Source organism: Colius striatus, chromosome 1, assembly GCF_028858725.1.
Source record: "Colius striatus isolate bColStr4 chromosome 1, bColStr4.1.hap1, whole genome shotgun sequence".
NCBI classification, from domain to species: domain Eukaryota; kingdom Metazoa; phylum Chordata; class Aves; order Coliiformes; family Coliidae; genus Colius; species Colius striatus.
In genome coordinates this window covers 121,129,260-121,145,718 of record NC_084759.1, presented here as the reverse complement: position 1 = coordinate 121,145,718, position 16,459 = coordinate 121,129,260, and the positions used below count along the sequence as shown (strand labels likewise).

General features: G+C 44.7%; 1 protein-coding gene across 1 annotated transcript in view; it reads left to right on the top strand.

Annotated features, from left to right (window-relative positions):
* Positions 1-14,410, top strand: part of ARHGAP31 (Rho GTPase activating protein 31) — a 63,493-nt gene extending 49,083 nt beyond the window's left edge. Inside the window, exons 8-12 of the mRNA XM_010207322.2 lie at positions 1,175-1,299; positions 3,692-3,751; positions 4,387-5,013; positions 5,522-5,835; positions 6,743-14,410. Coding sequence (XP_010205624.2) covers positions 1,175-1,299; positions 3,692-3,751; positions 4,387-5,013; positions 5,522-5,835; positions 6,743-9,208 — 3,592 coding nt within the window. The 3' untranslated portion in view covers positions 9,209-14,410. The remainder of the gene's footprint in view (positions 1-1,174; positions 1,300-3,691; positions 3,752-4,386; positions 5,014-5,521; positions 5,836-6,742) is intronic.
* The last annotated feature ends 2,049 nt before the right edge of the window (positions 14,411-16,459 follow it).

Here is a 16,459-nt window from a genome sequence, read left to right as displayed (position 1 = left end):
ACTTTACTGCCTGGTTCTGAGATATTATAGCCTCTGCAGCTAGAGTCTCATTAATCTACTGACCCACAAGGCACCAGAGCAAAGATATTTCTTTGCACTTGATATGTTAAAGCAAAAAGTGGACATCCACGGAATACTAGCAAGAGGATAACCAGCTTAAGACAAAAGGGTGTATTGCTCCTTTTTTCCTTTCTTGCTTGAAGAAAACAGTCCTATCCTCAAGATATTAATCCTCTTTGCAGGACTGATTTGTGCCCTTTTTAGTAGGGCACAAAATCTGATCTGAAAGAAAAGCTATGGGGATAGAGATCCTGTTACAGAGAGCGAGAGAGGGAGACAGGAGTGCACTTGCTCGGGAAGAGGAGAGACTAAAGGAGGAGTCAGAATGTGTATGTGAAGGAACTGAAACAGAGCTTCATGCAGCAATATGCACAGAATTAAAATGGCTTCTGGAGTAGCAGCTTCTTTCTGTTTAAATCTCGGATTTGCTTTAAACAAGAGATACAGTGAACTGGTGTCCCACTTCCTCTGTCAGTTATGTGAAACTGATTTAATTCCCTTAAGCCTCCTCCTGTTTGATTAGTGCATTATACTTGCATCTGATCATGTAACATCTGTGATTAAATTAATACTGGCCTGAGAAGCATTAATAGCTAGCTTATATTAAGGTGTCCTTTTATTTTTTGCAAATTGATAAAAGTTATATGGCTTGTGGACTTTAAAGGATGGCTCTGTGCACCAAGCAACAGTACAAGTTCCATCAGTTCTCAGATATTTATCTTGCAGTCTGTCATTAAAATCTATTTCAAAGGCATTTTTTCTTTTGTGTATCACAAGATAATTCTGGCCTCAGAAACCTCTCCTTTCTGGAGACAAGCATGGCTGATTGCTCACTCAATCACAGTTTCTGTAGCCTGGCCAGAGCCAGCTCTCTGAAGAGTCGGCTTAGGTGCCTTTCCATCCATGACATGGTTAAATCTGCAATGCAGATAAATCCCTTACAGAAAAGCAAGAGTTGGTTGTGTAGCTATGCCTTGCATGACTTAGAATTAAAAGAGGTTCAAGAAGAAAAGAGGGACAGTGTTAAGCTCAGAGACTTCAGAGGCTTTTGTGGAATATTAAAAGGCAAAAGTTTCTAGGGTTTGGTAACTTCCTGAGCCCTTTTTCCTTACAGGAGAAAATTATCTACCAAGTCCAAGAAATGGAAGTCGATATTTAACTTGGGCCGTTCTGGCTCGGAATCAAAGTCTAAACTGAGTCGAAATGGGAGCGTCTTTGTAAGGGCACAGAAGCTCTCTGGTAAGAACACACTTTTCAGTTCAGTATTTCTCTCTGCAGTTTTCTCCTGCAATGTTGATAACACGGGGCAACCCTTATCTACACGACACTAATACTTTTAGATTTCAGATAGACTAATAGGGTCGTGTTTGTTGCCTGGCTTCATGGACATCTCTTTTTCACATGATGTGGAGAAGCACTCCTTCAGGAGGATATACCAGACAGCTAGAGTAAATATTCCATTTTGGTATGTGATAAACAGGCTCCCATTGCCCACCTGTCAAGCTTGGGGAGCGGGAAATGCCACGTATGTTTGGATTAGTCCACTTTCTAGCCCAGCCAGTCCCTGTCTCTTGATGTCACGCACATGACACTGTGTTAAATACTGTCCTTACAGAGTGTTTGTCCACTAAAGGGCATTAAAGATCCAACTGTGCTTAGTCTCTCTGTGAAAAAACAAGGTGTCAGGAATTCTTATGACTCCTGGCTCCCAGCACTTTGAGGGAAGCTATTAGTTTTGCAGAATTTACAAGACAGAACTTGTCTTTTCTCCTGGCTGTAATCCTGAGTTCTAACCCCTCTTGAGCTGCAATCTCTTAAACATTCTGCCTCCTAGAAAGTCACATGTCAGTGCCAGTTCCCAGAAATGATGATGCAAGTTCTAAAAATCGTGAAGCTGACTGAAAAGTAATCACAATTTTTAAAAGAAAGTATACTCCTTTTTACCTGAGTTCATAAAGAGGTGTTTCAGGTTTACATGTCCTAGATTTTTCTTGCTACCTCCAAGGAAAGAAATCTATTTTTTAAAAAGAAGATGAAGGTGGGTGGTTTTTTTAGATAATCTCGTGACTTCAGGAGCTGATGTTTGGAGGACCACTATCAAACATTGCAAAACTTGGAATAAAATACTCAATGTTGGCAACTTTACCTACTAACACATATAAGAACGGCTGTATTTGGATCAGAAGGGAGTGTGAAGCCAAATGCCGGATCCAGCTCTTTTTGGACCCCTGCCTTCTCCCTTGTTTCATGTATACAGATGGCCTTGCATAGGGTGCCTGTGGCAGACCTCAAAATAGCTCTCCATCCTATTTCGATCATGGAATCGCCTTCTTACTTTGATAAGGAATACTCTGTCCCAAAATAGTGCTAACCTAAGGCTGCCCAGGAATGACAGGAGCCTGGAGATCATGGAGGCCAAGCCTTGTTCCAGGCACATTGTTGGGTAATAGGAGGCTGTACATTTTCAGCAGCAAGACACAGAAATGCACAACTGTGTGCAGAGATTTAGACACTGAAATAGTGCTTTTGAGAAACTGCCATGTTGTATTTTTGTGTGCTCTCTGCTTACAGCCTAATGGGAGGAAACAGTTGAATCTGCTGTTGAAACTCAGCACATGCTTTCACGCAGGCTGTGTCCATGCACACAGATCTGCAAGGCACATAAAACACAAGCTCTACAGCTTGAATTCTCTTCCTTCGGGAAAGTGAAGCCAGTGCTCAAGACATATGCTACATGAACGTAAAAGGTAGCCAGGGCTCCATATAAATGCAAAGAGTAGCTGGAGATTCTCCTATGCTTATGTGAAAGGCAGTTCCAGAAGCCTCAATTATATAAACAAATGAAGTCCAAAAAGCCTCCTGACTTTCTACCTTACCTACTTTGTGCAAAATTTTCAACAGCAAACTTTGCTGCCAGACATTTTCCAGAGCTCCATGGATCCTTTTTGGGCTGCCAGAGACTAACTTGTCTTCCTTGCCAGCTACATTTCCCTTCATCTCCCCTTTTCAGAGTAGTAATAGCTACATGCTTCCAAAACCTCCTGGAACAGATCTGTAAAGTGTGTGGTGACAAATGGCAGCTTGTTTCTGGAAAAGTGAGTCCAGCAAGGATGACCAAGAAAATAGGCTGCTTACTGCCTTCATAAATTTCCCAGAGTGGTTGCTAGAGGCAGGGTATGCTCATGCCATAGAGCCTGGGAGTGCAACATAAAAATAACCTAACATTTGCTATCAGAGATGAGAAGTGAGGTGGCATTTGTGTCAGTTTAGTTAAAAAGTCCTCACAACCAATAGCCTGAGTTGAGCTGGGAGGGCAGTGGCATGCAACAGCTTTGGGGATGCTTAACTGCTTCACAGTGGAGATGGTGTTGACTGGCTGGGTTAAGTATAGCTCTCCACATGTCTGGCAGGTGCAAAGCTGTTGTTAACGCTCGCAGATCCCAGCTGTGTGGACAAGTGTTGTGGGTAATCAGCTGCGTGATGTGGATTCAGAGTGGGAATACTTGGAAATGGAAAATAACTTTCATGTCTGCCTGGCATGCCTGCCTATATGTAGCCTTTGGTCTTCATGGGCTGAAACCTGCAAAGCTGCAGGATCTGAAGCCTGCTTTTAAAACTTGTTTTTCCACAGAAAAAGCAACTATTCGTCCAGCGAAGAGCATGGACTCCCTATGTTCCCTGCCAGTGGAAGGTGAGACATCAATAGCCTGTGAAGGATTGCAACTGCATTTCCAGCTTTCCCCTCGTCTTTGCATGAATGCGGTGGTCTGCTTGTTTGCCTACCTCACTGTATTGTCTGTCTTTGTATGCTTGTGTCCATGGCTGATGACATGTGCCCCAACCTTTGTATGCATGTATTTATAACTCTTTTCTGTTTCTTATGGTGGTGCACGCACCTGAGAGTTAACCACTGTGCCTAGCTGCATCTTTATTAGCTGTGGGATTACCTCAATTTCATTCTTGGCTATTTGGGGCATAAAATTCCCAGTCATAAGTGAAAAGTGGTTGCCATAAGCTAACAAAGCCTGGAGCTGTGATTTGGGTAATGCATGCTAGCTCTAGATTTGACTGCATCTGATTGAGAAGGGCCTCTAATAAAAATCTTAGATGATTACCACTGCAGGGCATCCTGTCCAGCCCTGTCTACACAGTTTGAAGGAGGCCACAGGGCTAGAGCCTGGAAGGTCTTCAGTGCCTGCTGTGCTGATCTCTCTGGGGAAATGTGATGTTCATCAGGGCAGGATTCATCCCTGGAGGGATGGAAGAGGAAGGTTGTTCACTAGTGCTTTGCTTCCCACTGACTGTTTCCTGTCTTCCCATCTGTAGGGGAGGATGAAAAGAGCAGATTCAAACGAACAGTGACTACTGGAGGGTTTTTTGTTCCAGTAATGAAGATACGGACAGGTGGCACAGGTAGTTCATACGACCTCAGCAAGGAGAATGAATGGGAGCGGGAAGGATCTGCCATGGGAGCCAAAGGAAGCTCAGAGCTGAGTGGGGAGAAAGGTCCTCCCCGGACACCGCAGGCCAAGTCACCCCCTGAGCAACTGAAGGTCTTCCGGGCAGCAGAGAATGCTGAAAGTGAGCAGACTTCCCCCAAAGGTGGTCGCATGTTCTACACTTCGGAAACAGCCACCAAGTCAGGTTTCCCAAGCAGCCTTTTTCCCTTAGAGGCCTCCCCTCGTCACCAGAGGAAAGCCCTGAACATTTCTGAGCCTTTCGCTGTCTCTGTCCCGCTGCGGGTGTCCGCAGTCATCAGCACCAACAGCACACCCTGCCGCGTGCCCACCAAGGAGAAGCTGTCCCTCTCCAGCCTCGAGGAGCTGTCTTCTCTGGTGACTGAGAGCACTAGCCCTTCTGCCCTGGAAGCTGGGACCCACGCAAGGACAGAGCAGGCACCAGAGTGGAAGGAGAAACAGCTGGGGCCCACCCTGCCAGCATCAGTATCCAGAGGTAAAAATGTGTTAAGGAGGAGGATTTGGAGCCTCCGTTGGGCTACTGAAGGTGGCCTGCAGCTGAGTGGTGTGGAAGTTACTCCAGCTTGCTCTTGCGGCAGGATAGAGACCAAGCTGTTGCAGGGTTGTGTGTTGATGGTAGCAGGTCAGGTTGGTGCTTGTTGTAGTAATGAGACTTGGGGAGGGAGAGAGGAAGATGGCCTGTCAGAGACATCCTGTTGTGCCCAGAGAGAGCTCTTTAGCTTTGTTAGTTAGCATTGCATTGAACAGAACTCAGAGTCATCACAGTTGGAAAAGACCTTGAAGATCATCAAGTCCAAGCACTAACCTCACACTGCCAGGCCCATCACTAAACTAAACCATGACCCTCAACACCGTATCCATGCAGCTTTTGAATATCTCTAGGGATGGTGACAGGATGGTGGCACTGCCCTGGGTCTGTTCTACAACACTGCTTGATCTCAGGGCACAAATAACTGCATCATTCATTTATGTTTCTGATCCAGGCCCTCACCCTGAGGAGCTGGTAGCAGCCAGGAAATCTGAGTCCTCAGACACTCCACAGCCAGCAGCAGAAAACCCGGAAATTTTACACAGGCAAAGCAGCTGTACAAGCAGCAGCAGCGACCCCCAGCAGTCCTTAGAGCAGAATCCCACCTTGGAGCAGACATCAGCCTCAGAGGTTCATCTGGTGCCACTCCCTGCAGACAAGACACAGCAAGGACAGCACAAGAACAAGGATGTCTCCTCAGAAGGCAGCTGTAGCCAGCAGGAGATTGAGAAGGTTAAGACAGAACAAGGGTCACACTTGAGAGATGTGGTAAGTAGGAAGGTATGAGAAAAAATATGGGGGACAATGTCATGGTGGTGACTGAGAGGTTGTTTAATGTTTCATTATGTGTCCATAGTCACAAAACTCTATGATTTAGGCTAAGCAAGGTCAAGAATTGACCATGTCCACATCACCATTTGGTGATTTACCTTTATACCACTACCTACTGTCCCCTTTTGGACTTCTTTTTCTGTAACTGTATGATTGCAGTCAGTACCATCTGTCTGCTCTGAGATGTGATACTGCTCCAGATGTGACACTATCTGATGTCTGAGCATTTTGACCCATGATTTCCGAATTCCCCTTCTGTTTTTGCTGCCTACTTGTCCTGGTCAGCTTGAACGGTCTTTTTTTTTTTTCTTACATTCTATACACATTATTTTTTAAATTATTACTTGCCTCCTCTCTATCTCTTTTGCCTCCTCTCTACCTCTAGCAGAGCTTTTTCAGCAAGTTTCTTACAGCGATACTCATCTCTGGAGAGCTATTTAAAGATCTGTTGGCATAGCTCCTTGAATAGATTATTCATCCTAGTTCATGTGAGATTTGGGAATGCAGATCCTCTGGCAAGGCCAAACAGGCCTGAATGGGAAGAGCTGAGAAACAGGCTGAGACATTCCAGTTGCTCATTCACCTCACTCTTTCAGTACATCTGTCCAGGCCTCATTTTGGCTGCACCTCAGTTCTTCTCCTCCATAAACTCACTTGTTTATAGACATACTTCCTTCCTTGAACTGGTAGCAGTATGTGTGTCTGTGTTTCTGTATCCATGACTGTCCTCACCAAGTAGCCTGTGTATGCTAAGAGGGCTGTTTGAGGAAGATCGAGGGGTATTTACTGGAGTATTTATTTAAGTTGTGAGCTGCCAGGTCATGGCATTTCTTCTGTTTTTCAGGCTGAGGAAGATGCTGCGAATGCTCTTCTAGAACCTCTGTGGCCAGAGATACAGCAGGAACTGAAAATTATCGAACCTGAAGAGGAGCTCTTGCTCTTGCCAGCAGCTGTCCCCAAGGCTGGCCTAATTTCTGAACCCTCTGCTTCAGTACAAACAGATAGCTCTTCTTCCGGCCCAGGGCACAATCCAACACTATCTGAGCAGAAATCTGCAAGCCAGACACCACAGACACCAGTTCAGGGGCCTTTATTTGGTGCCACTGGCTTGGAACGACAGGACAGCCTCCACAGTTGCCAGTCTGATGTGACTGTACGGCAGAGCTGTGTTGCAGTCCTACCCAAACTGGGTACTCTTCCAACCAGCACAGCTGCTCCAAAGAACCACCATCAAGTGGTGGAGAGCATGAGTGAATGCATCACTTCTTCCCTGGACTGGAAGCTTCATAGTCAATCAGAATTTAATGAGGTTGCCCCAAGAGATGAATTTTCTTCTTCCAAAGGATCATGTACAGAGTTAGGGAGAGAAAAAGATAACACTTGTAAGCTGCAGAAGGAAAAGGAAAGTCTTACCAGAGTCCAGACTGAGAGGGAGAAGCCTGAGATAATAACTGCTGATGAAAGAGACACATTATCCTTCAAGGCACTGAGTGGAGCTGGAATCCAGGAGCTGAAGGAGGGCAATGCTGTTAGTAGAATCCATGATGGTGGTGAGCAAGACGATGAGGATACCTGGACAGATAATGTGCAGAGCTTAGAACTTGTGGAGCCATGGGAAGATCACCAGTGGGTTACAAGCCCACTCCATTCCCCCATCTTTAAGGACATTCAGGAGAAGATGATACAGGAGTTTAAGCCACAGAAACAAAGAAAAGAGACAGGTCTTTTGCTTAGACCTCGATTCAGTCGTAGCCTGTCCCTGGACAGTAAAGACACAGTGATGAGTCTGTGGACTATCCCATTCTCTTTCATAGATGCCACTGAACCACAGCAACCTTGCAGTGACATTCTGTCAATGACTTGTGAGCTGCCCAAAACACAATCCATCTCCCCTTCCAGTTTGGGCAAAGCTAAGGAAGATGAGAACAGCACAAGTCCTCCAGAAGAACCTTCAAAAGCTGAGGAGCTGAGGTATCCTCTCAGCAGGGAGGAGTCACCAGCTCAGAAAGAAGGACCCTCCAGAATTCCTCTTTCAGAGCGAGAGGAAAAGAAAGTGGATGTGAGCAAAGAAAATGCTTGGAGCTCAAAGCTTGAACTGTCTTTTCCATACCAAAATAGCCCAGGCAGTTCAAAGGCAAAGAACACAAAGGAGGAGTTATTCATGTCCCAGGACACTGCCGTGGGAGAAGAGACTGTTACTAAAGCATTGTGCTCTGCCGCTGAGTCACAGCTGAGTAATAAAGGTGAAGAAACATCTCGCAAAGTGAAGACTAGGCCATCATCCCTCAACTTGGATTCACTCCTTCCAGGCCCAGACTTCTTCGCCTTTGAGAGTCTGTCCATGTCCTCTGCCTCTGGAAATCTCCTGTGTGGGCAGAAAGAAGTGAAAACCAGTGATTCTGTCCCATCTCTGCCGACTGCCTGTCCTATTGCCAGTAAAGGTGTTCCCTGGCCATCTCATTTCAATGCCCATGGGGATCTAGACTTGGATTATCTGGCAGTGGCCCATGCCACCACTGGCCGTCGTAATTCTGCCCCCGTCAGCGTGTCGGCGGTCAGGACCTCCTTCATGATTAAGATGTGCCAAGCTAGAGCGGTGCCTGTGATACCACCCAAGATCCAGTACACCCAGATCCCTCAGCCCTTGCAGGCTCAGAATGCTGCTCTGCCGGTTGAGAAAAAGGAAGCAGAAGCCAAGCAAGCCATCAGGCAGACTCAACGTGTGGCCTGGAGCCACCTGGAAACCCCCAAGAGCCCACTGTCAGAGAAGAAAGCCAAAGCAGAGAAAGAAAACAGTGATCCAGCTCAAAAGGACTCAGCCTGCCCTTGGCACAGCAGCCTTGGTTCTCCACCAGAGCCATCTCAGTCCAGTCATTACCCTGCTCTGGATGCCCCAGTTCTGCGCCGAAAGCGCACCTCTGAGGGGGAGACAGCTGGAGATAACCCACTGTCCTCAAAGATGGAGAGGCCGTCAGGATTCTCCAAGCCTTCCTATAGATCTAGGCCTGGGAGGCCCCAGAGTCTGATTCTCTTCAGTCCCCCTTTCCCCATTATGGACCACCCTTCCTCTTCAGCAGACTCCAGGGTGTTGTTATCACCCATAAGGAGCCCCACTCAGACCACCTCTTCGAGCCCCATTTGTGGTGATCTGTCCGAGACTTCGCGGACAACGCCTGATGGGGTGATGCTGCGGAACAAAATGACCATCCCCAAGAATGGCCAAAGACTGGAGACTTCTACCAGCTGCTTTTACCAGCCCCAGAGGCGCTCTGTGATTCTGGATGGACGAAGCGGGAGGCAGATAGAATAGCAACTGCTTCTCATACTCCTTTTCCGTGGTGGATGAGATCAGAGTGTCCAAGACCAACTCTGTTGCCATTTCACTGTTGTTATAACTGTTTTGTGTAAGATGAACCTGAATCCTTTAAGGTTTCCTGCAAAGCATTTTGCTATGGAGGATGTTTTTGTCATGCTTTTCCTTCCTTTTCTCACCACTGCCTAGTCTCTCACTGTCTGCCTCTTTTTTTGTAAGCCAGTCCCAGGGAACTTGCATTTCCTCATACTCATTGTCTAATAAGCCCTGTAAAAATCTCATCCTCCCTTTGGAAAAAAAGGAAAAATAAATTTCAGTATAATTGGAAAATAGAACTAGGAGGAAAAACTATTCCAAAGCACTGTAGTCCAGAGTGCAGTGGCACATCTGCTGAGGAGGTAAGCCCCAGTGTTAGAGAACTCCTTCCATTGTCTCCCAGCCACCAGTGAAGGACCATGTTTGAGTTCATCTCTGTTGTCTGATTTAGGCAGTGTAAACAATCAGGTGAAGGTGAAGCTGAATCACACGGGGTGTGAGACAGCCGAGGATGTCTGTGACATCCACAGTCCACAGTGATAGACAAACAACCTGAAGGTTCTGCCTCCAGCTCTGTCCTAGCATCAAAGACGTGCTCTTTCCAGCATGTGCAAGGGCTGAGATGAAAGTGACTGGACAGGAAATACCTAGTTGTTCTTCTATTCTTCCAAGTCCTGCTCATAAGTTTTGTCATGCTCAGCTACACCTTCCTTGGGCAGACAAGATTCTTGTGGCTGGGGAATAAGTGTGCATCTGGCAGCAAGAGCAACTTCTTCTCAGGCTGATATCAATGAAAGCAAAGATATGATGGTAACAAAGGATGCCATTAACTATTTTCTTCCATGCTTAAAGCCAGAGGACACCTCTGTAACTGTGTCCAGCTGTGCTCCACACTGTCAGCAGCAAAGTGAGAGGATATTCTGATCTTCATGTCCTCAGGCTGTTGCCCTCTTGCACCCTAACTTATCTTTGACCCTTCAGTCTTTCACTGCTACTGTGTGGCATGTTCCCAGGTGCTTCTTCCTCCTTTAACTTTCCTCTCCTTGTGATTTTACACTGTTTCTTTGAGATCGTGGTTGGCTGTCACCTCCCTGGCCCTCAGTGCCTTCAGATTGATTAAGAGTACGGTAAAGAGGATGATTTGTGAGACTGCAGAACAGATCATGAACAAAGTCCTGAGAGGAGGATTTGAAGTGAATTAAACTCTCTCCTGAAGGACCATTACTATTACAGGCAAATACACATTCATATAAGCAACAGCTGCCATGGGAATAGAAGTAAAGATTCCTTTATAGAACCTCTAACTTTACATTCTCTGCTGGCTCATCTGTTGCCTGATATGTGACTGTGGGTGACTGCAAAGTCAGGTACAGCCTGTGCTGTCTCTGCAATTAAGTGTCACCAGTGACTATGGAGGAGACGGGAACACAGGTGTTGTTGCCAGCACTGAGCTTGTCCCTGTAATGGTGCTTGCAGGGGCCATCATTCATGGAAATGTCTGAGCCCGTAGGCCTCTGGGTAGGCATTATGGACTATAGTTTAAGCAGTAACTGAACATCTGGTAGGAAGTGCTACAGCTACCACAACGAGTGTCAGTCAGAATTTCCCAACAGATGTATGTTTAAAGCTTTTTTCTTTTCTGAAGTACTCACATTTTCAAATTCAACTCAGCCCATGAGTTCCTGGTCTGTACTGAATGGGTCGCTTAGTGCTGTTTTGGCTGGAGGGCCCAGAGCCTGTATGGTGCTTTCTCTGCCGTCTTTGACTGCTGAAGAGGAATTTCTGGGGCCATAAATGCAAGGAATATATCTTCAGCAGAATTTTCCCTTGCCACATCCAAAGGCAGCGTGAAAAAACAAGAGGGCTTTTCCCTGTCACCAGCTGTAGTCTTTGATCCTCCCCACCGTACTCCTTATTTGTGCATACTGCCATATAAGGGGCAACAGAGCAGAGAACTAAGTCTGTGCTGCCAGTTTTGTTGAGGGAGAGTATTAAGCCAGATGGGAGCCTGGAGCTCTTGTTTGGATCCTTATTTTCTTACAGATATCAGCCTATGCTTTACCTGGGCAATCCTTGGACAGCAGGTCCAAAATATGTAGCTTCATGGCAATTGTATCATCCTTCTCCCACACCACAAGATGCCTGTTCATCCCTTCATTAAAACTAGGGGGCTGCCAGTCCTCCATGCTCCACAGTTACACAGCTCTGAGCTGCATTTACATGGCACCCAAACACCTTTTTAATGCCTCATGGCAAAGTTTTTAACCACCATGGCTGCATCAAAGGCAAGTGTCTTGGGAAGGTGTGATATGAGGCACGGTGCTAAGGCTTTGGAGGAAATAAAAGTTGTGGAAATGATGCCCAGGTTTTTTTGGCATCAACAAAATAGTTTACTTTGGACAGAGATTTATATTCTCTCAATTCCTAGAAGTTTTGACTGCCAAGGAATCTGGAACAGAGCCAGCGAAGCTCACCAAGTAAGGTATCAAAAGAAAAAGAAAATGTGATGAAATCTTGGCACCTTAAAATAATTTTCTTTTTTTTTTTTTTTTTTTTTTCTTCTCATTATTCTCATGTAAGCTGATCTATGAACAAGAAATGAGGTCAGGCAATTTGTATATAATACACTGTCTCAACTCCTAACTGCGTTCCAGTAAGTAATAGTGCTTTTGGCATAAGTGGTAAAACTCCTGCGAGAGAGAATTATTAGAAATCTTTATTTGATATTAAAGATCAGCCTCAACTAAAATCTGTATCCAGACTATACTTTCTAAGAGTGTTTCAGAATCTGAGCTCAGATCTAGGTCCTGGATTTTAATTAAGCAGAGATTCTGTATTGACATCTATATTTTATGGCTTAATCCCATCTCTATCTATAGTTTAATTTCCAGTCATCAGCTGACGTGTCAAACTTCCAAGACTCCATCCGAGTCACTTAAAACAGGCACATCACTATAGCTGTATGATCATAAGTCATCTTGTAAGAGGAATCTTGAGAGAAAGCCCCAGATCCTGCATAGCTGAGAGTCCTTGTTTAGTTGCAAGGCGCACTACTGCAAAGGGATCACCATTCCCGATCCCAGGCCCAGACTTCTGCTGATTTTGTAATGCCTGTTGATATTGATTGTTGCAGTCAGCTTCAAGAACCAGAAGCAGATAGTTGAACAGAGACAGAAGTCAGAAGGCATCTCCTGTTGAATGGTGCTGACTGTGTGTTTGGAGCTTCCTGAGATCCAACTTTGCTGAGACACTGCTGAGGTCAGCTTCAGAGCTAGACCTGATGTCCTTGCTTCACAGCCCTTAGATTGTTCTCTGCCACCCTGCAGTGGTCAGTTGAACCTGGGACTGGAAGCTCTTCTGAAGTTCAGGGTTTTGCAGTGGTACATTATAGCTACCAAGGTCCTGTCCTCCAACACATCTCTTCAACATTAGAGACTTTAAGAAAGAATTTGAGATTTTTTTGTTTGGTTTTGGATTTTTGTGGTTTTGGTGTATCTCCTTTTCTCTGAAGCAATATGGAGAATGGGAGATGAGTCTGGCCTATAATCTAAAGTTTTATGTATAGGAGAGCTATGTCAGTTTTTCTTGGCATTGTAGAAAGGACCTTACCAAATTGTCACATCATTTGCAGCTCTGCAAAGATTGTTTCAGAGACCCTGCAGTACATTTCCATTCTCCCGAGATCATGAAGAGCCATTCTGGAGGCCATTCTCAAGTTTGCTGATGGCCCCAGTACCAATGGGACACAAGTGACTAAATTTTATTCTTCCCACACAGTGAGGGGGTTTGTGCAGCTTCTCTTAAGTGTAGCTTAACAGCTCTGAGTGAAAAGGTTGGGCTGGAAAACGTGGGAATCCTCTGATGGGAAGGAAGGACATGGATAATATTAGCTCACGTGGGAGCTGCCTTTTAGGCAGGAGAGTAAACAGAAAGCAGGATTGTATTTTACCTTATAAACCACATTGCTCTGGGCTGTTCATCCCATGATATCAGTTAAAAAAAAACAACAAAGAGCTTATTTTTTCACCTTTAGAGCTTCAGAGGAACTTAAGTGTGTGTTAGGGAGCATCCATAAAGCCCTGCAACGTTTTCCCTCATCCAGAGTCCAAATGGTGCAATCAAAGTTTTTTTTTCTTTCTTTATGAATTCTGAAATGCCTGTAGTGGTGAATATTGTGTTAAATTTTTTTTATATATATATAAAAAAGAACATTCTATATGAATATATTAAAAACAAAATGTAATTATAATGAAGGAATTGCCTAAATAGAATCCTGCACATCTGTGAAACTTAGGCTGATGCATGGAACAGTTTTCTGCTGCAACTTTTGTAGCATCAAGGGTATGAGAGAACTGGCTTTCTGCCCACAGAGGAGAGGCTGATGAGTTCTAGCTAATCTGTAGTGGGCAGAAGGCCTGAATCTGCCTTCCTGAGAGGAATCACATCCTGGGAGAGGAGGGAGGAGATCAGGAAGGACCAGAGCGCAAGGACTGATTTAGCTTTCCACCACAAGCTTTTCCCCAGTCCTTAAAAATGCAAACAATGTACTGGAGCATATACTATCTTTCAGACATGCCCAGGTTTTGCAGTTAACCCTTTTGCTCCTCTCCATCTCTAGAAAAAAAAAATCTCTAAGACTGGGGGAGATGCTGGAGCTAATCCCAATTTGGTTTAGCTTTTGCTTGCTTCTAATCAATGTAAAGGCTTGGTGATAATTAATTTTGCTCCAAGCAAGGAATGGGAAGCTTGCCATGAAGTTCAACTGGAGATAGAGCAGGACTTTAACAGCCCTGGAAAGGAAGGACAGAAGGAGGCAAGTGTATCCTGAGGGCTCCATGCAGCAGCCCATATCTTAGATTTGTTCTTGCAGGCACTGGTCCACTTTGATTTACTATTTGCTGCCAGGTCAAGGGAAGGGCTGGAAGTCAGACACTGTGAAAAGGACTGTCCCCATCCCACTGGACTTGGTTTGTGACTATTTCTCCTGCTAGCTCTAATGGATTTTATTTTTGTTAAGCTTTGTTCTCTGTGTGGGCTTGCCTGCCTTTGTGCCTTATTGCTTTAAAAAAAGAAAAAAACCATAACAGCTATTAAAAAAGAAAAAAAAAAAGATGTTTTGCCAGGTCTCAGCCATGAGATTAAACTGGAGTTTTTATAAAAACAGACCTGTGCCCTAGTGATGTTTTGAAACATTTTATTCTTCCGGATTCAGTTCATGAATGCAGTGCAAGTGCATTTGCCTTCCTCTGACATGGAGTTTGAGCCTTTCTTTTGTTGTGTGAATGGCCAGGGCACTAAGCTATGTTTGTCTGGGTTTAGACTACAGGAATGAAAGTCTCTGATTGGAGGTTATGAGGGCTGCAGCCGCTCTGCATCTCTGAAAAGAAGGTAAGCGCTTGGAGACTTCTGTAGAATTACCATTACCTGAAATGCTGTAACATTTCCAAGGGTAAAAATTAATCTTTTTTTTTTTTTTAACCCTCACCATTTTCAGTTCTTCCAAGCTGAAGTGCCAGTAATGCACAACCATATCCTCCCATTCAGCACACCTCCTGTAGAATTTTGCCTCACCTGTGGTAGTGTAGAGCAACACAGAGCAGAGTAAAGAAGTACTTTGAGATCCCGATGCTTGTAGAGGGAAAGCCAAGGTGGAGCAAGAGAAGTTATTATCAAGTCTTTGGTGCATTGTGTATGCACTTCTGTTGATTTGTATAGGACAAGCAAGAACTTAAAAAAAAGAGAAAGAGTTAATAAGTTTCCTAGTTCTCTGGATTTTTACAGTGCCCTCTTTGGCTCAGTCTCTGAACCGTAGTGTAGAAGTGAATATTATTAGTATCTGTCCATTAATTTTGTTATTACCAAAAATAACAATGAAAAGAGAGGTTCTTGTGGTTGTAGCATTAGTGGACATACCTGCAGCTCAGCCTGCTTTTTGCTCTCCCTAAAAAACACATAAATCCTTAGATTTAATGAAACATCTTTTTTTTTTTTTCCTACTCAGCAGCCGAATTCAGAGCTTGATTCCTTTTCATGACTTCAATTTCCCTTTAGGAAAATGCCTGGGTTGTGCTTCCTGCTTACCATGGCAACTGGCACACAAAATGGGAGAGAAAAACATGTCTGTTGACCTCTGTAATTGTTGTTAGCCATAGGCAATTATTAGTGCTGTACAAGAAACAATGTTTTTGTATTCTTTGTGCCACAGAGACTAGCAATGACTTGGCCATAAGACAAGAGGACAATCTCAGACTATCTTCCAGTGTTCCCATGGTTATGAAAATCAAGCAAAAGGCACACTGCATACCCAGCCATGTTCCACTCAGCACTGTGCCCTAAAATGGGGTGCTTAAACATGTGGAAGTGCTTGAAAACAATTTCAGCCAATTCCTTTTGCCTGCTTTCCTCTCCCTTTGAGTCTGAAAGTTTGACTCAGGGCAAACATTTGAGTAGTTTGTATTGGAAACACCAGCTATAACATCTTTGATACTTCCAGCTAAGTGAAAACCTGGATTAAACAAGTTCCCAACCTGGCTGCTAACCAGGAAACAATCTAACCCAGCACCAAAGAGCACACAATAACAGTGTGTCACGCACCCTCTTTGCAACATAGGAGTCCAGCAGCTGTGGGACACAGGACATGTCTAGTTGGTATCCCACTGGATGGAGCTAAAGGTCAACTGGCAGCAAAAGAAAGGCAGGCAGTGCATGGAAGAAAATTTATTCCATTGTGAGAGACTTAAATCAACCTGGCACAAAGTGTCAATGACAACAAAAAGAACAGGATCTTATTAAACTCTTATTAATATTAACAAATATCTAAATAGTGAGTGTCAAGAGGTTGGGGTTTCCCTTTTTTCCTATGGTCTCTAGCAACGAGACAAGGGGTAACAGGATGGAGCTGGAACACATGAAGTTCCGTTTAAATATAAGAACCAACTATTTCACTATTCAGGTGAGAGAGCAGTGGCACAGGCTGCCCAGGGAGGGTGTGGAGTCTCCTTGGAGGTCTTCAAGACCCGCCTGGACATGTTCCTATGTGACCTGATCTAGGTGAACCTGCTTCTGCAGGGGGATTGAACTAGATGATCTCTAAAAGTTCCTTCCAATCCTACCATTTTATGATTCTATGATAATGGCCAAATGGAGAAAGGCAGAAAGGCCTCTAAGTTCACTTTCTGTGTGAGCAGGGTAAACTTTTTAAAGAACATGTCT